The sequence below is a fragment of the Rhamphochromis longiceps genome, linkage group LG7 (genome assembly GCF_057381845.1).
Source record: "Rhamphochromis longiceps isolate RC_006_pf linkage group LG7, R_longiceps_female_GT1.1, whole genome shotgun sequence".
NCBI classification, from domain to species: Eukaryota; Metazoa; Chordata; class Actinopteri; order Cichliformes; family Cichlidae; genus Rhamphochromis; species Rhamphochromis longiceps.
In genome coordinates, this window is record NC_140563.1 from 12,290,531 (window position 1) to 12,310,477 (window position 19,947).

General features: G+C 39.1%; 1 protein-coding gene across 1 annotated transcript; it reads right to left on the reverse strand.

The window, feature by feature from the left end:
- idh2 (isocitrate dehydrogenase (NADP(+)) 2) lies at positions 1-19,708 on the reverse strand. The gene is made up of 11 exons (XM_085412182.1): positions 19,499-19,708; positions 14,640-14,731; positions 10,624-10,789; positions 5,646-5,806; positions 5,410-5,553; positions 2,966-3,102; positions 2,587-2,738; positions 2,359-2,471; positions 2,050-2,147; positions 1,871-1,963; positions 1-404 (listed from the first exon to the last, which is right to left on the reverse strand). The coding sequence occupies exons 1-11, from the start codon at positions 19,614-19,616 to the stop codon at positions 320-322; spliced, it is 1,359 nt and encodes a 452-aa protein (XP_085268308.1). The 5' UTR covers positions 19,617-19,708; the 3' UTR covers positions 1-319.
- Positions 19,709-19,947: the final 239 nt, after the last annotated feature.

The following is a 19,947-nucleotide window of genomic DNA, read 5'->3' on the forward strand; positions in this document are numbered from 1 at the left end:
GTGGTTTAAAAGATTTATTGGCAAATGTGTGTGACACAGGCTTCAGTCTTGCCCAAGGCATTACATAGTACTGAATACTTCACATTACAAAAATAAAACCCTGCAAGTAATGGGACAGACAGTAAGGGAGGCATGAGGTTCAAAGGACAATTCTCAACGATTTAAAAACCTAAGAGAACTACGTAATCCTATAGACAGTACTTTCTTCTCCTTCTGATTAAATTGCGAGTGGATTTATTGACCTTTAAGTTAAAAATGAGGTACAAAAACAGAAGAGTGACATTGCCATCTTCGTGCTTATCATATTCTTTCAAGTCCTTCACTTTCCAAGGGCCTTATCCAGATTTGTCTTGATGGCGTCGAGGAAGTCTGTAGTATTGACGTAATGCTCGTTCAGCTTGACACTGAAAAGACAGGACGCGGCACATCAGAAAAGTCAACAGAAAAACAAAAGTGTAAAAACATGCAAGCAACACAAACAAGATAATGCTGTTGGTTAGTTACACAGGGATTATTAAAATAATACATTTTACATATCATGATTAAACAGACTACAACTGAGTACTACAAGGTTGTGCCCGTTTCATTTTGCATGTAGCTTTTAGACAACAGCGTATTATATGAAGCATTCATTCAGCGGCAGATGAGAAAACCGCAATGCCTTCAAGCAAACAAATGAGTCAATGCAACAAACAGATAAGTATATACACTAAATGTGCACGAAAGCGTGGAGGAACTAGATGACAAGGCTACAGAAGTCTTGAGTAAACATTTTACAAGCTCGACATAAATCATTCTTAAGCAGATGCATTTGGAAAATCCTGCGTTACATGTGAAGTTTATTTTGTTCATTACAAATCAGAAACGTTCACTTAATTAAAACACACTTAATATTCCCTTGATTGGCTTTAAAAGCCATCCTAGAAAAAAAAAATAAATCTTGCTTTTTGTCAACCTTGAAAGTGAAATTTAAATTGTGTTTTTCTTTTTAAATAAGTTGCTGAAAAATATATAGTAATGAAAACTGGCAGAGGCCTAAAACCTCGCAAATATTCCGGAAGATGAGGACAAGTTTATATAAAGTGCAGGTCAGAATCAGGGCAAAGATTAAATGCTGTCTTGGGTTTAACTTGAGGTTAAATCCACACGATTATAAATAATTAAAGATTAAAGCCATAGCGTCAAACCTTATTCATTTTCTGGCTGCCATCATAGGCTTAATGTCCCAAAACATAAAGATGCACCAAGGCCTGAATGGCAGCATCCTTCAAAATCAATGCAGCAACTGATGACTTTTTGTATGACTGATGAATCTGCAAATTCTCCTGTGAAAATTTGTGTGTTTTTTTAAAAATCTCATCCAGCAGTGAAAAATGGATGCCACTAGTTCTCAAAGCTCAAGATGATATCTTCAAATTATTTGATGCAATAATAAAAATAACAAGCAGCAAGTCCTTAGATGCTGAAGATGATACACGTTTGGCATTTTTGATTTAACAAAATTAAAAATGGCTACAGATTACTTTTGTTGATCAACTATTTGTTAGGGTAATCAAGACTTCCTTCAATCCTATTCCGTTGTTACATAATAAATGTAAAGGTTAAGCAGTAAACCCTTAATGTCACATGGTTAAAGTAAAACTAGTTGATTAGATTGGTTGAGTTTAAAATGATTTATCAATTAAATGTGTTCTGCAGTGAACGTGGTAATGTTCATATATATTACTTAATATTTCCAGTGTTCTGAAGCAAAGCAGAACTCCAGCAGCAAAAACTATCTAACAAAATGATTATTGAGTATATATACTGTGATTTCAGTAAGTCTGCAACTACACTGCAAACTAAGGTGTCAGCAGGGAAATAAACTTACTTGGACAGGCCGTGGATGCAACCTGCCAGGTCCTTGGTCATAGTACCACTCTCTACAGTTGCGACACACACCTGCTCCAGTGTCTGGGCGAACCTGCAGAAAAATGCAGACATTTATTAAAAAAGGTCACATTTCACATTAGCATGAGTAAGTTTCCTGAAATATTAAACCTCTCTTACTTTATGAGGTCAGGGTTGCCGTCAAGTTTCCCTCTGTGCTCCAGGCCTCGGGTCCAGGCAAAGATGCTGGCAATGGGGTTAGTGCTGGTTGGCCTACCCTGAAAGCAGAGATGGAGACACTGTGTGCATTAAAAACTACTAAACATATCAACTGCAGCATCAAATATTTAATAGATCTGAGCGTCTGCAGACACTTGTCATTACATTCTTCACCACAAGATGGCAATGTAGCTCTACAGATGACACTGTCTATGCAAGCAGAAACTTAAGATTACTAACACAGACCCCACAGGGTTGGTGGTTACTAACCTTCTGGTGCTCACGATAGTGCCTGGTCACAGTGCCGTGGGCTGCCTCAGCCTCAATAGTCTTGCCATCAGGACAGACAAGAACTGATGTCATGAGTCCCAGAGAGCCAAAGCCTAAAACAGGAAACGCACCATCTTCTTTTAGGGCAACTACCCAAAAACTGGCACGCGCCTCATATGCTTGCAGGTTTCAGTGTTTTATGACAGTGATGTTTTCCGAATATCTCACCCTGCGCAAGGATGTCGGACTGAACGTCTCCGTCATAGTTCTTGCAAGCCCACACAAAGGCTCCGGAAGACTTCAGCACCTGGGCGACCATATCGTCGATAAGCCTGTGCTCATACCAGATCTTCAGTTTGTCAAACTCTGGCTTGTAATTCCTGCAGAAGACAACACAATAAGATAGTTTTTTTCTTTTTCTTAAAAAGAACATTAAAGTGATAAAATGGTTATAAATGTTGGACCAAATACTAATTAGATTAATACTAATTAATTTGAGCTTAAATTAAATGCATTTGTTGATTTAACAATAATTGTGCAAATGACACTGGACAAATGGGTCATTGATAAATGTGCACACATAAGCAGAAAGCTAGAAGACACTCACTTTTCAAAGATATCCTGGAAGATGTCTTTAAATCTGCCGTCGTAGGCTTTAAGAATGGTGTTCTTTGTGCTCATGTACAGGGGCCACTTCTTGCCAATAGCGTACTGGAAGCAGCTGTGTGCAAAGCCTGTAATAGACTGATGAAGGGAATAAAGAAACAAACAGTTCATGACTGCTGAAGGCTTTATCAGTTGAACAGGGGCTAACAACCTTCCCCTTATCAAGTTGAAAGTCATTTGCGATGACCTCTGATGTTGTAAAATCAAACAGACCCGTGCTGATGAAGGCAAACAAAACAGTAGCAAAGAGAGTTGAAACGACGATAGAGGACTGCAGAGACTGCGGTGTGCATTTTACAACTCAATAGCAGCTTATTTGAGAGTTCAGACAATATGAGGACAATAATACACACAACCCAGATGTTAAATAACTATGGCGTAGAATTAAGCAAATCTTTTAACACCATCTGGATGTTGCAATACCAAATTTTATACAAATTCTTCTATTTTTTAAGAAACCAATGAAAAAAAATATTTGAAGCCTACACCAAAGAGCAAGCAAAGTTTAAAAACCAGACCTGTACTCTCATTTGCTTACACGCCACCCTAAATAGACCCGTGTTCTAAGATATCATCCACAATAATGCTGGTATAAATTTTTACATCCAATAAAAACGTCATGTTGCGATATTATTGTATAACCAGTCAAGCCCAGACAGGTCTGACACGCGAGAGCCACGTGTTAGCCTCCAGTAGCAATTGTGCACCTAAAAGGAGCTACTTTAACAAAGTACAGTACTTTGTTGAAATAGTAGCATTGCTACCTTTAGGGGGAACACTCTCTTGCATATTTTACAAACGTGTTCCACTACTTGAGGGGAAAAAATCCCCAATATGATCAGTAAGGAGTAACTCGTTTCAACTCGATCAACTTATTGCAGTTGTTGTTTAACCGGTGCGTTAAGCAGGCATCTCACACTACTGCTTACATTTTTCAGGGAAAAACACTACTTCTGCTACTCGTGTGTTTATATTTGACTTGTTTCACTAACATGGTACTATAATGCTGCTTTTTTAAAGAGTCGCACTTCAAATTAGGTAGTGTGTCATCAATGACAATAGCTCATTGAAAATGCTGCTCATTTAAGCCTACAATGCTTAATTTCAAGAACCAATCAAATGTTGTTCTATATTTTTTCTCTGTAACATTAGAAAAATTACTATTGGACACTTTCTTAAAATCTAGTGACATTATTGAGGTTATATTGCCTCCAATTTGAAATACCATCAGCTGTTCTTTTCACTATATGAAAATGTCCATGTATTTACATTGTTTACCTTTTATATTATATTCTTAAAAATAATTAAAGGTTCTCATTTATATGTATATGTTTTATATGTTCCTTTTAGAACTTCTGGGCAAATGTTTAAGAATGTAAAAATATTAAAATGGTAAACATTTCAGTAATATAAAACACTTTACAGGCCAAACATATAATATTGCTTTATAACACCAAATGTAAACATTGTATTTTAAAGTTTATGGTATAGCAGTATTTCTAATATTTTGAACATTTGATGGTTCTACTCTTTCTTTGCATGTCCCCGTGGTTCTCACGTAGGTGTTAGAAGAAGTTTATGGTGTTTAAGCCCATTGTGGAGACCGATGCGCTGTATAATTTACAAAAATACAGTTTCCAGGTCCGTGGAAGAAGGTTCAAAACCACATTCATGTAACAGAGGCCTTTTTCTAGGAACAAGCTCTTTCCTTTGTCCTTCTTCAGTTTGGACCTTCCTAGTTCTGTCACAACTTCACTCGTCCTGCTGGTATTCACATTTCTGCCTGAACCCATGTGTAAGATTGCAATTGGTCGCCCAAAATATTCAAAAAAATGTTGCCATAAGCAGTACATTTTGCTAACTAAAAGAGCATAATATGACATTGTATTTTGCCACATAAATCTAATATTTTATAGCTCCAATTTAAATTTCCTGCTCAGTCAAACTCAGGGCACAACGTTTGGTAGCCCCTGGCCATCAACAGCAATGTTTCATTAACAGGCAGGAATTCATTAACACCAAGATCTTACTCACATGAAGAAGCTTTTCTCTTTTGTTACTAGCTATGGACACTTGATCTGTTAAAGTTGGTTGTTGTTGTTGTTGATGATTATTTAGCCACACTGGCACGAGTCGGCTGGGTCATTTTTCAAGATAAATGCGGGAACTGTTGTTTATTGTGAATTTTTTAAACACACAACAGGGTACTACTACTGTAAATATTAGCCAGTGGAAAACAGCCCTCAAACAAAACACACATGAATAGAAACAAATGTGGGCTCGTACCGACGGGCCGACTACAGTTTTGTTGTGATTTTCTAAGAATTTAAACAACAAAAACAACCAAAATCTGCATGTTTTCTTTAAGTAGAAGTATCTGCTAACCTCATCTGTGTTGTACATGCCCATTCCACAGCCACCTGCAGGGAAGTCAAAGACCTCCCATTCCTTGTTTGAACTGCCATCAGCAGGTGAGAAGATTATCTTGAATTTGCCGGGCTGGTCGACAACAAAGTCTGTTGCTCTGTACTGTAGAAGAAACACAGAAAGTTAGACAGAAAGATATTTAGTACTTCTGGCTCAAAATGTGGGAAAAACAAATAAACAAAATCAAGCCCCACCTGATCACCGAAGGCGTGTCTGCCAATGGTAATGGGCTGTGTCCAGCCAGGAACAAGCCGGGGAATGTTCTTGCAGATGATTGGCTCACGGAAGACTGTGCCGCCCAGGATGTTCCTGATGGTGCCGTTGGGACTCTTCCACATCTTCTTCAGGCTAAACTCTTTATATAAAAAACAAACAAAAATTATAGGCAAGTCAATCATTCACGCATGTGCAGTGTTGGTAAACACCTATTTAGCTTTGCAGTTTACAAGATCATAGCTGCATTCATATGGGGAAAACACCTGTTGCTACCTTTTTACAAAGGGTACTTGTGGAAAACATGCATTAATAAACAATTTAACTGAATTTGTAGCCATCCTGTAGGGGATGATTTTTCTTTTTAATTTTATTAATCATCTAAAAAGGCATACAGGTATACAAAGTGAAACAAGAGATGCTTGACATCTTAGTCTGTGAAGGCTTTTTTTTTTTCAAAGCAATCTGCCTCCTGTCAAAGGAAGGTTTTATTAATCACTTAACGTGCCTTATTAAACAACGTGTGCCCATTCACACTGCTTTTAATCTATATCTACTAAGCCCAAAATTGCCACTTTAAAAAGTCGTCGATGCGGAATTGTATTGTCAATGCATTATACACTAATACCACGTAAATGTGTTTTTGTACACAGGAAGCTATGGGGGCAGTATCACCTATATCGTCTGCCAAGACTGCATTCACGGGGCGACCGTGGCTCAGGGGGTTGGGAATCGCATCTGTAACCGGAAGGTCGCCGGTTCGATCCCTGGGCTCTCTGTCCTGGTCGTTGTGTCCTTGGGCAAGACACTTTACCCTACTTGCCTACTGGTGATGGCCAGAGGGGCCAATGGCACGATATGGCAGCCTCGCTTCTGTCAGTCTGCCCCAGGGCAGCTGTGGCTACAACTGTAGCTTGCCTCCACCAGTGTATGAATGTGAGAGTGAATGAATAGTGGCATTGTAAAGCGCTTTGGGTGCCTTGAAAAGCGCTGTATAAATCCAATCCATTATTATTATCATTATTATTTTCTCTGAACAGCATCTAAAGCTTGCCTCCTAAAAAGAGCTGAAGGTGGATGCAATGGCAACTGTGTGAAGTACTACTATGATTCCAGTGATAAAAAAATGCAAAGAATTCATTTGGACCGGATGCGTTGGAAATGGAAACAGATTTCACGACTACAACAGCTGCAACTCCACCTGCTCAGGTGTCAAGTGTCAGGTGAATAGTGGTATTGTAAAGCGCTTTGGGTGCCTTGAAAAGCGCTATATAAATCCAATCCATTATTATTATTATTATTCAATACTAACGAAGGAGAATGTAGTGGAACGGCAAAAAACAGGGACAAAAGAAAATGAAAATGGAGATTTTTTTTTTTTTTTTTGAACGTAAAAGCATTTCACAGAAAACAAACAAAGTGCAAAGTTTAGCTTTCCTTCCACGACAGCACAACTGCAGTGCACGAGCATTTAGAGCACCAGCAACCTAGAGCTGTTACATTAACACTGAATGGATCAGTTTTAGGGTGTTAAGTGCGTTGGGTTGATACCTTATTTTAATGTTTGTTCAGTAATGCTTGTGTTAGCTTACCTGTCGGAAACTCCTCAGGATGATGCTTGCTAAGCAAACACCGTTTCAGTTTTGTTAGCTAATGAGTGAAATGAGTAAACCATTAAATAGGAGTATCTACACCGTCTTCTAGTCCCCCCACCCGCGTTATATTAGGGTTTATTCCGAGTACTAAACCTCTTCAACTAATGTTAGATTTTTAATCCGTGGGTTGGAGCATAGGGCTGGGCCATATTATACCGTTCACGGTAATACCGGTATAATGTTAGGCAAGATAGGAAAATGAAATATCGCGATAGAATGGGAGTAAAACGCGCATGCGCAGTGCCTTTGTTTTCATACGCACATGGCCGATTGTTGAGTGAAACAGATGAACCAGAATTGGTTTGTAAAAATGGTGCAACTTCCGTGATGTGGAACTGGTTTGGTGTTTGTCCGTCAGATACACAACAAAGCACATTTTTTTGCAGAACATGCAAGCGGCCGTTGTTATTGTCATATTTGTCGGACTAAGATGCTCTTAAATCTGGGAGTAATCTGGGTCCTAAACTCCGTATACTTCAGGTCAAACAACACTGCAGCATCACTTAGAGTTAAAAACTGTCTAAATTCTTTCATCTTTAATAAAACGATCAGCATTGCTGCTTTACCAGGTGTAACTATAAAGTTTAACTTCCAGGCATCCATGAAAACAAAAGTTATTACATTTAACGGAGTTAGAAGTTAGCAGGAAGCTAGCGGAAGTTAGCTCGCTAGTTTCGCTAGTTACCTAAGCATGATATTGCATGTTCTGACGGAGAGATTTCTGAAAAAAATCAAATGTACAGCTCTGCTATCACTTCCAACATAAATGAAGACAGGAAACTAAACAGCAGTGACGTTTGTAGGGTTACTGAAGTTGGGCTAGCTGGTATATAATGATGTGCTACGTGATCGCTAGCGACACAGCTATGTTAGCATAACATAAACAGTGAAGCTGGAGGACGAACACTAACACTTTTCCACTTATAAAAGTTAACGTGAAGGTTCTTCATGGTTAGAGACAAATGCAATCGCATGGCAGGATGCTGTAAACGGACCAAACTTCAGTCAGGAGAACAACTGAGATAATCCATCCACAATACGAGGTTAGTCATTAATATACTGCAACAACATGGGAATAGAGCAGCTGCCAGAGAATTCAACATTAATGAATCAATGGTACAGAAGTGGAGGAAGCAAGAAGAATGAGTTTAATAAAGTTTGATTTATCTGACTGCTTTGTTTCGCTTAATGTGCCTTATAATCCCGTGCACCTTATGGTGCAAAAAATACGTACTGCACACTGCAGTTTAATGTTGCAAAGCACCTCTTTTTAACTTCAGTGGATATTATACATGGTTATGCTCAGGATATGTCAGCCCATTTTTACTGGAAATGCCTTTTGGTTAAACTTTCAGCAAGGAATTTGCATTTGCACTGTTACATTTTTATAAAGCTTTAATGTACATAAAAACCAGCTTCTTGTTTAAGTGAAAATAAATGGAAGGTTGTCTTTTTGCGCTAGTAATGTTGTGGAGTTGTATTTTGTCTCGCATCAATTATATCGTCGGTTATATCGTTATCGCAAATTTTCAAATATATATCGTGATAAATATTTTTGGCCATATCGCCCTGCTCTATTGGAGCATATCAATAATTAATTATTTACTTAGTCATTTATTATTTAATTACTTAAACTTTTTGATTGTCATCGAACACGACACCATCTAAGAAACTATGATATAGAACCAAATTTGTGATTAGTAATTTTGCTTTGTTCGGTTTTACTAGTATTAAGGCATACAGATGAGTTTGTGCTGTAAAGACGCTCATGCGCCTCTCAAATGGCTGAAGTCATGACAGAGAGCATTTTTAGCATTGTTATGAACAGCTGATAACATATTCTCAAAGATAAGAGCAAGCTTCACTCCAGAGCATGTCCACTGCAATCATGAATTCATGAACTGAACCATCTGTAAACTTTTTTTTTTTTGACTGGAAAAAAAAATCTTTTTGATTTCATTTGAAGCTTTATTTGAACTTAGACCTCAGCCAACTTTGCTTTTCTACTATCACATTGTTTTTTGTTTAAAATACTACTAGCACAAATACTACTATTTAATAATATTACTTGATATTTTTTATTTTTTTCATTTTTATTTGACAGTCTTATTGAGTGATGTCAAAAACATATCTAATTACTAGGGGATTGAACCGTTCGATACAGTGCTTTTGGTTTGGTACGCATATGTATCGAACAATACAAAATTTTTAATTTACTTTATCAACTTTTCTTCTGAAGATGCTGTCTGTGTTGAGAGCTCAGTGGGTCTGCCTTCGACTACTCCGCCTAGGCTGCACTGTCGAGCGCAGATCCACTGAGCGCAGGGCAAGCTAGCGAGACAGAAGCTAAGCTCGTTGCAACACGGCAAATTGAACCTCCCCCACCCTCATTCAGATCTGGCCTTTGGAACTATTTTGGTCTTCATGTGAAGCATGACCCTGAAGGTAAGCGCGTCATGGACTAAAGTAAAACAGTATGTTGGATGAGCCACGCAATGCTCAATTACATCGGTGGGAACTACTGCGTTAGCGCAGTTTGCTCGTTAACGTGTTGACACCGTCCAGCCCCATGCTCGTTAACGGAGATTTGCCATGTTGTGGCGTTAATGTCATTTCAGGTTAACGCTGACAGCACTAGTGGGAACACAATGAATATGACTGCACATTTACACCGACATTATCCTAGTGCAAGTGGAAGCAGACAAAAACAACAAGCACGCATGCTACAAACTTTACCTGAGTCATTTAGACAGCCGTTAGCACATAATTCTCCTTATGGGGACCTGATATGTTTAATATGCTGCTGAGAATATAGCCCAGAAGAAGCGTATAGTATAGCTTTTATTTTGGAAAGAGCCATTTCTCTGTAATAAACTCTCTTTTCCAAAGATGAGTGATTTCTCGATAAGATAGATTTATTATTTTATCCCTTTGTTGTTTCAGCAACATTAAATTTAAAAACTTTTTAATTTGTCATTTTAATAAATGACAAATTAAAAAGAGCATGAACATTTTTTGTATCGAAAAAAATATCGAACCGTGACACCAAAGTATCGAACCAAACCGTGAATTTTGTGTATCGTTGCACCCCTACTAATTACTACAACAAACAATTGTTGACTAATCGAAGAAAAATTGGCAGATTAATCGACTACAAAAATAATCTTGGGTTGCAGCCCTACAGCGCTGTATTCAAAAATATGCAGAATTAATGTAGCAATCACTTTGAGAGAATGAAAATCTTAAGTCTAAAGTGCTCTGAAACTAGAAATTAATAATTGGCGATTAAAGATTTGGCAAAGACCTTCAACTCTGGCTTCGTCAGGTGTGATGGTGGCACACTTAACCGCTACGCTGTACTTCTTGGTAGCCAGGGCGGAGTCGATGGTGACCTGGTCATCAGTCTGGTCACGGTATGGCAGACCCAGGTCGAAGTACTTCAGCTCAACATCAACATTGGTCAGGATGAGCTAAACAATCAAAAATTTAAATTAATTAATTAAAAGGCACTACCCCCCCAAAAAAAAGGCACCAACAATGCAAAACCAGGTACGGACAGAGTAATGTCTGAACAGAAATGCAGCCTTGCAAATGTGTCACAAAAGATCTTACCACCTGCTTGTAAACACTGATGCATAACAGATACTGTTATAACAATACTGCATTAGTGTACTGTACTGTAAAGTGATGCATTAGGTCAGGGGTCGGCAACCTGCGGCTCCGGAGACGCAGTATTTAGCTGAAGTGAGTTTTATTTATGTTAGTTCTTTTTAAAAAACAAACAAACTTGTAGTTCTAAATTGGAAGATTGTGATGTTGAAATATAGAAATAAAATTATATTTTATTATTTTTTCATTGCTCAAAATAAGCGTCACACTCGCGGAAGCCAGTGTACCCGCCGAAACGCCGTGCATTTCAGGTAGGCCAAATATGGATCTTCAGATCCACATTATGTCAGCAGCTATTCTCCTTCGTGAACTATGTTAAAAAAAAAAAAAAACACCGCTCACGCCTCACAGATGACAGCTTACAGTCCTGCGTAAAGATGAAAGTGACTTCGTACAGCCCCGATTTGCAGACGCTGTGCTCATATGGGATATGTGCAGAGGTTCAGGAGCAGAAGTCCCATTGTAAACATATCACGGCAGACCCGACGAGGTTACCATGAACATGCTTTTCAGCATCTCTTTATTGACCACTTTTCACACACGGTTGCTGTAGCTCACAGCCCGACATATACCAACAGCAGCAGAGATAGCGCAGATGTTAAGGTGTCGAGGCGTGATTGCGGGTGCCGCTCAGGTGCTTCCGCCTCCCCTGCAGCGCCGCTGCAGACCACGCCCCGCTACACACATTAACCTGGTAAAATACATATTTAGGCAGAATTTTGCAAATATCTACTTTTCATTTTTTAGCAACATAGTGCTTTTTTTCAATTATTTTTTAAAAGTCAGGTCAAGGCTCCAAAAGCCCAAAAGCGATATAAGGGTGGCAGCTCAAAACAGTTTTTGTTTGCTACATGGATCCTTTTAGTTCAGGTTGGTGTCTTTCCTTTTGTTATATTTCTTTAAGAGTTCAAAATGTGTTAATTACATAAATAAAATGTAATTTTCTTTGTAGCACTTCATGGATTTCATAAGCAACACACCTTAGTTGTTCACACAAAGCATAAAGGTAAAAAACAATATATACAGTGTTATCTTCATTTAAGATGTCAAAAAGTATTTGCGGCTCCCAGTTTTTTCTTTTGCGTGGAAACCAGGTCCAAATGGCTCTTTGGGTGTTAAATGTTGCTGACCCCTGGCATTAGGTGTTCAAGACTTCAAAATTTTCAGACCACTAAAAGCATATAGAAGTTAGAGGTGGGAATCACGAGGTACTCCACAATACGATATCGCAATACTTCACTCACAATATGATAGTAATGTTTAACATTTTGCAATATGCAAAATATTGTGGAATGTTAAAAATCACAAAGTATTGCAACAACATATCAAAGTTAAACATTGTCAGTATCAGTTTTATCCAATAAGATTATATCAGTTATTTTTTTCCTGCAAAATGAGATCATCAAGCACACCAACACTGTCACTAAAACCTGCAAAATGCAAAATAAGAAAGAGTCAGTCTGCCATCAATCTATAACTGAATGGGGTCAAGTTTCTGATAATACAGCAGCTAATTGTAAATACACAGCTAATACTGTGAAAACTGCAATTAACTGTAAATAACTATTCACCAGTAAAATCACCAGGCAGCCACCAATTTATTTATTTTTTATAGAAGCAAGGAGTTTGCTCATGTGACTGAGCCATTGCACTGATTTAGAAGGTAGCTTTGTCAAGCAAAGCGTGCCCAGTGTTGGATGGGTTTTCAGTTGAGCCAATTTAATGCAAGTTTGGTCAGCTAACATTGTGTCAGGGTGGTGCTGCATGAGATGAGCCCGCTTGTTTTGTAGTCTTGCCAGAGTATTTTAATTTAGTCAATACAATATAAATCTTATCAGGTATGAAATATCAATTTGGTGCCCCTGTAGCAATACAATATTGTCTCAAAAAAAAGCAATATCACACTGTATCAATTCCCCAAGCCTAATTGAAATTATTATGTTCCAGGGTGTGTTTGTTTTCTCTAGATAGTGAAAACTGCTGTATAAACATAGCCCTGTTTGCTATATTAATAAAATGATCAGAATGAAATCAGCAAACTATCAGGCAGCCTTAAGAACATATTTAACGTGGAAATCATCCAGGTTACTTAACAGAAAAGATTCTTAGAATCTTAGAAAGAACCCATTAAAATTTTTTTAAAAAGATAGGCTTGGGAGCCAGTAAGTGGAAGCATCATCATATAACGGGCTCCTATCACAAAGTTTTACAGCCTCCTCCAGAGTAAATAGACGCAGACACCTGGCATATTGACAACCGACATAAACACCAGACTGCCAGGCTCCACTCCCTATAGTTAAAGTGTAGACAGACTTGTTTGTCCTACCATAGCTAGGATTATGCATTTGAATTGAAGAAGACAGAATTCAGATTTCTAGTGGTGATATTTTACACACTGAACCAACAACAGTTTTCTGTCATAGGATCGGATCCGGAGGGCAAAACACTGTTACAACACACCAGCCAATCGTGGACATGCCAGAGAACTAAAGCACAATCCTATAAAATTTCCATCAATTTCTAGCCATGGGTATTTAGAGCACCTTCCAAGAAAAAGAAATATATGCGGACAAACTGCAAGTTGTGGGAAACTGTAATCCATATTCAACACTCACTGCAGTGAGTCTTCTCACACTGCGCCTAGGATGACAGTGTACAGAGATGCATACAGTTAAATTCACTTTAAACCTGGACGGGTCGTTTGTGCTGCTGTGTTGGAGGTTAATGATATTGTCAGAGCAAAGGTGAGGGCAAATAAGCCAATGTTTGCTGACAAACATCAATCTGTGACATTCTGGTTAGCTAAGATAAACAATATTTAATGGCATTAATATATATCTCATAACTTGAATCAAATGGCAGGTAAACCTGTCCTGTAGCTAACATCAACTACAATTAACAACCTGGGGTGCTGTTGATGAAGGTGGGTTTGGTGTGGCTGACTGCATGCATGTATGGCATGGTGAGACAAGGTTTGCTTGCAAGCATTGCCATTCACATGAGCAACTACCCATCAGTTTGGCTACACAAATGCAGTAAAACTGAGTCGCATTAACCCTGGTTTTGCAATCCAGACAGATATTTCTGCAAGTATGTGACATCTTTTAGAAACTATGAATAGAATTGGCTTTGATTGGACCAAACAGCCAATTAACTGTCATATTCAGCACCCCATCAAAATCTTAAAAGACAACTTGACAAGCAAGCGAGCGTTGTGTAAACAGCCAGAAATGTTCTGCCCCGAAGATATTTTTTCACCAGCATTTTAAAGATCCCCTAGCCTGTATCACAAAGACCTGAGTTTTAATTTGCATGACTTTAGGGAATAATTAAATGTACCATTTTCCCTTTGAGAGTACCTAAAAAACCGATAAAATGTACTTTGGGATCACTGATTGTTAACAAGACAAAACTGCTCATCAGCTGTCAAAAACATTCAATGATTGAACCTCATGCTATTCTGCGTTTTCTTCCTGAGCCAACAACATCTGCTCTCTCTGGAGAAAATCAGCCACTGAATTACCAAAGCCCCTCCCCAACACACATACATAATCCTCTACATAACACTTCCCACACAGCCACCTGCCAGCCTGCCAGTCAGGCTGCATGGGCTCAGTTTTCCCCCTTCAACCTTGGATGCCACTTTATCACCTTCTCTTTAATGAACTCCCAGATGATCCTGGTCATCTCGTCTCCGTCCATCTCCACCACTGGGTTCGCCACTTTGATGCGTTTGTCGGCATCTATCAAAAATAAAACGTGAAGTACAAAAAACATGAGACTGCTGTGTGCCAATCATAGAATAAATGCATTAATCAAGGGGAAAAAAGAAAAGGAAATGAATTATGCTCAAGAGGATGAAAACCCGTCTGGTCAGACCAACATTTAAAAATTTAATGTTTAATCCTAAATGTGTTTAAAAGCTACGAAAAGCTGAAATCAATTTGGACCCAAGGCTATTTCTATTTTGCATCCACAAGAGCAGACTCCTCGCATCACCCACAGCTCAAATTTCCATCCAAAACATGCATGAAGAGAGTCCCTGGATCTGGAAGCATGACATCTCTCATTTGTGCTTATTTAGATTTGGTATGTTATGTTGAAGGTTATTTCTAAAAATCCATGGCTCCAGATTTATACTGACTCTAAATGCAACTCCCTTCTAAACTGGGCCAAGTGAACCACAAAAAGGAACTTTTTTTTTTTAAGTTAAAAATGTAACTGGCAATTTCTGGCAAGAAAACTTATAGAAAATCTTTGCATGTAACAGAGTGTGAATCTAAACTGTTTATTTTAAACTAGAGCATATGGTTCGGTGTATCTTTTGGATCGATGAGATTTTTTAGTTTAATGTTTAGTTTGCTATACAGATAATATATAAAGATTATATAGGAAGTCATCCAGGAGCCTGGTTCTGCTGGAGGTTTCTTCCTGTTAAAAGGGAGGTTTCCCTTCCCACTGTTGTCAAGTGCTTGCTCAAAGGGCGTCATTTGATTCTTGGAGTTTTCTCGCATTATTGTAGCATCATTACCTTATGATATAAAGCGCCTTAGGGTGACTACTGTGATTTGGGGCTATGTAAATAAAACAAAATTACTGAAAAATTTGGACATTTTATTTTCTATGAGCTAATCACTACAGCTCCATTCAATACTTCTTGACACATCCTTGTTTGTAGTTAGCATGAATAGCCAACTGACCACACGGTAAATAGCCATTTTAGAGAAACACCACTTCAATAAAAGACCAAATATTATTGATTAGAGCAAGTTTTGGTTTACTCTAAAGCCATTCTTTATTTTGAGAAATGCATATGTTCTTACAGGTAAAAATAATAATTTATTTGTAGGTTTTCTTAAAACCATCAAACCTCATTAGAAAACAAAGTGCTTTATTTTTACACTGACTTTTTAAGACTGTCTCTTTACTTCTTTTCTGTCCACTAGGACTGATATGGATTAGTATGTTTAATCATATCTCCTCTCAGCCTACTCAGTGTGCGAGTGCTGCCAGCAGGAACATTTCAGTGAATAGGAAAGTACAGGGGGGAGGTGCAGAGGATCAAGTGACTCAAATTTCCCAAGCCAAGCTTATGCTCCCCCACTGCCCTAAAAGTAATTCAAGTAAACACAAGGTGTCCTATGGAAACAGGGTACAGCCAACATTTTTAAGAGTGGAAGATATTATATCCATTTAAAACTCAAGCATTAGTCTGAGACTGAAGACATCTGATGTAGCTGGGATTTTGAAGCCATGGTAGCACCTGTCAAAACAGCCTCTGCTCTTATCCTCCGCACCCTGCTGACTACAGAAACATGGCGACCGTGCACTGAAAATGACCTCTAAGGAAGAACAGTTGTGGCTTTGTGTTATGTTACAACTATGTTTATAGGATAGCATATTACACAGACAGAAACGAATGCAATGTCTGTAAAAGAATGGTGAAAAAGTGATTATGTTCTGCTAACTTGCTGTTGTTTTGGCTCTGACACACAACTGTATCACACAATCCTTAACCTATTGGAAATTGAAGAAGGAAATATGTTCAGTTTTGGCACATAACAAAGGAAACTAGGATGATGACTTGTCAGCAGTTTTATTTTAAAACAAATCCATCAATATGACTTCGGTTACTTCCCAACAATAAGCTGGCAGCGATGTTAAAACGAACAGAAAAGCTTTTTATGGATTTCCAAGTTCTGTTTGAAAATTGCATGCCGGAAATTACTTTTACGGCAATTTGAGCTGAAACAGTCTGCTGGCAAAATAAACAAGCTATTGCAATAAATCACTTAAGTGATTCTTTCAGAAAAATGGGGAAAACTATAGGCTGTATATGAGAAAGAGCTGCTTTCTTTCCAAGAGACAGAGGGCACAGTCAAGTAATCTGATGTCTTAATGGTTGGTTAGGAAATTGCAAATAATTTAACCATTTTCTCACATTTCATAAGCAAATCAAGATTTGATTTTTTTTAAAAATCAATTCCATAACAGACTTTGCCCTCCTCCATCTGCTTTTGGAAGAGTACAGACTCTTCCAGCATTGTTTCGTTAACACATTAACTACTGTCAGGCATAATTTCTGACTTGTTCAACCTAAAACTGCAATATCAAGACTTTACTCTCACAATGCGGAGGGAGGGGAGCCCAGGAGAGAGCTGAGCAGGTTATGTAACTTATGAGCGTATCAACAAACTGGAGGCTGAAGGGCGAGCTGAAGCACAGTCATGTGGGCCTGCATGCCACATCACTCGCGCATGCATCGGGGACAGATCTGCAGGATTTGTTCGACCACTTGTAGCTAAAGTCAAAGGCAGGTGTTTGGAGAAATATGCAACCAAGATAATCATTTGAAAACGTGCACAATGACTTGGCTCTTCTGTCGACTCAAAATAAGCACATAAGGCTTTTTTAATGCTAAAAATGCACTTGAGAAGGCTCAGAGGTTTTTTTTTATTATTTCTCTTTCTTGAAGGACAAAGAAATCAGTTGAAGAATTTGTTTACAGGTGATAAAAGAAATCTTTAAACTGTGACTTTGAACCAGAAGACGTTCAATAGTGGAAAGGAGGGAAACAATAAGACTAATGACCTCACCTAGCCTGCAGTGTGGGACTGGAGTATTTAGAGCTTTTAAATACCCTTCATTTTTAGCACAGTGTACTAATTTTAAATTGAACTGTGAGGTGCCTTGTGGAAATTACGGTCAAGCAGTCAAGGACAATCCAAAATGATGTGCGTCTTAAGGAGATCAACAGAATAAGCATTGATTAGGTGTCCCGCCTGGTTAACTTTCAACACAGTAGGACAAGCCTTAGCCCACATCAAGTTTTAATCCAATACTTGGAAAAGGCATTTACGAGGCTCGGGTAATGAACTTTTCATTCACTATCACGATAGTAGACAGTGGTCAATGCAAAAGCTTTGAAGCTTACAAATAAAGCAGCATTACACGGGATAGTGAAATTCAAATCAAGTTTAACGACATGTTGGGTCAGCTTTATAAGAGCTGTTAAAATTTTAAAAAGTGCATACCAGCAAAGAGGTGCTACTAAACCACAATGCAATTTGTGGCTGGAACAAAAGAAACCAATCAACACTGTCAATCTTCCACTTTTAGTGTGTCACGCAGGTTTTACACCTCGGAAAAACGAAACACGATTCTATCATACTGTGGAAGTGTTATCAAATCATGCGATCACTTTATAAGAATCCTCGTGATAAAGAGCGTTTGGAGGCGTTGCTGTAATAAACAGTCCTGGGGTATGATCCCTAACCACCATCAAAGAGGTACATGCCGGTGATTCAATCGGATCTGAGCCACAGCGTCCTTCAGCTGACCCACTATTTTATGAACGGTAGCTGGTCATGCTAGTGCGTTTTTGTTCTTTTATCTTATATATCTTATAATTTCAGCCGCATTTAATCTGGGATTGCTGCAGAGCGCACGTCATAAAACAGGATTCCTCTCCGAATCGCAAAAACACAAATCCATTCAGCCTGGTCTCCCTTTTTATTTATTTTTAGAGTCTTGTTTGTTAACATTTAGAGGGAACATAAAAGTAACAAGCCGCACAGTGTTTTACAGTCTAAATAGCAGGGTGAGATGTGGTCTTTATGAGCAGCAGCCTGGATGCAACCCAGATGAGAAGCGTAATGTAGGACAGAGAGCGCCATACGGCAGCAGCGACGGCAGCCATTGCTCTCCATAGCGGAGACTCGTATGCGGTAACTGACCTTGGGAAAAGTTTCACCCAAGTAAATCACGCACTGACGATCTCACGGCTGACGGGCAGCTCATCCTTTTGGACAACAGAATTTAACCGGGTTCCTCTCGTGGTTATTTTATTATCCACCTCAGAGATTAGCAGCTTTGGAAAAAAATAAATAAATCCGCAAACACGGCTAAAAACGGAAGATTCGCTTAATTCATCAACTGCCAGCTTTTGCACTGCACCGCCACTTTTATTATGAATCTTATATTCTAGGTCAGAGTAGAAGGTATGTAAGCCTGCCAGGGTTTATCCGTTTTAATTCATTTGAGTCCGCATATCTTTACATTGTCCTCCACGGTTCCTCAAAGTTTGAATGGAGGAAGACAAAGACGGGTCGTCTCGTTGAGGCTGCACGCATCTTTTTTTCGACGTTTACATTTTTTATCATTAAACAGCCTCCGTTAACTCAAACATGTTAACGGCCATTTAACGGTCGTGGGCATTTAAAGTATCGGTGCCCTGCGCTCAGGAAACCATTAAAGGTATTAACCGCATCCTACTTGGCTAGCGGCACAGTCAGCTAGCACGGCTACGTTAGCTCCGTAAAAATAGCCGGCTAACCTGATATCGGCTTTTTCTATGTACGCTGACGTTGCATTAGCTCACCTAAATGCAACCAGAGCTACATGTTTTGTTTTGTTTTTTTAAGAGGCCACGTTAACACCAGGCCAGGTCAAGCTGCAGTTAACGGTCAACATAATGATGCTCGGGATGAACCGGCTATCTCTCCACTTACAGTTTCTTTGTTGCAAAGTCTGACAATTTGCAGCCGGCGCAAGCACCGCCGGGTTTCTGGAAAAAGCAGCTCCAGCAGATCTCGAAAGGGAGCTGAGGACTTTCAAGTATCCAGCCATGTCTTCCCGCGACCGAAAACACTTTGCGGTGAACGCTCGACGAAACAGAGCTAAAGAGGGGGGCAAACGCTCCGCGGCTCGCTGCAATATAGTCACCAGCAGCAGCACCGCCCTTCTCCCCTCCCCGGCGGGAGACGCTGAGTGCTACGTCAGAGTCACACATACCCAGAGGAGGGACCGCAACAAAACGGCGGTTAAACACCACAGAGGCTCGTTATAGAGACCGGATAACCCCGACTGAATCAAGGTGAACTACGGGGTAATCCACACAAAGGTCACAGCCTGCAAGCAAGATAAATATTGAGTATATGCGGGCTTTCTTTTCTGTACA

Bases quoted from the DNA above. Each gene is read 5' to 3' on its own strand.
- idh2 (XM_085412182.1), bottom strand. From the start codon at position 19,616: ATGGCTGGATACTTGAAAGTCCTCAGCTCCCTTTCGAGATCTGCTGGA. The intron at 2,148-2,358 runs GTTAGTAACCAC...CTCTGCTTTCAG, and splicing joins ACTATCGTGAGCACCAGAAG to GGTAGGCCAACCAGCACTAA. The intron at 405-1,870 runs GTAAGTTTATTT...CTGTCTTTTCAG, and splicing joins TGCATCCACGGCCTGTCCAA to TGTCAAGCTGAACGAGCATT.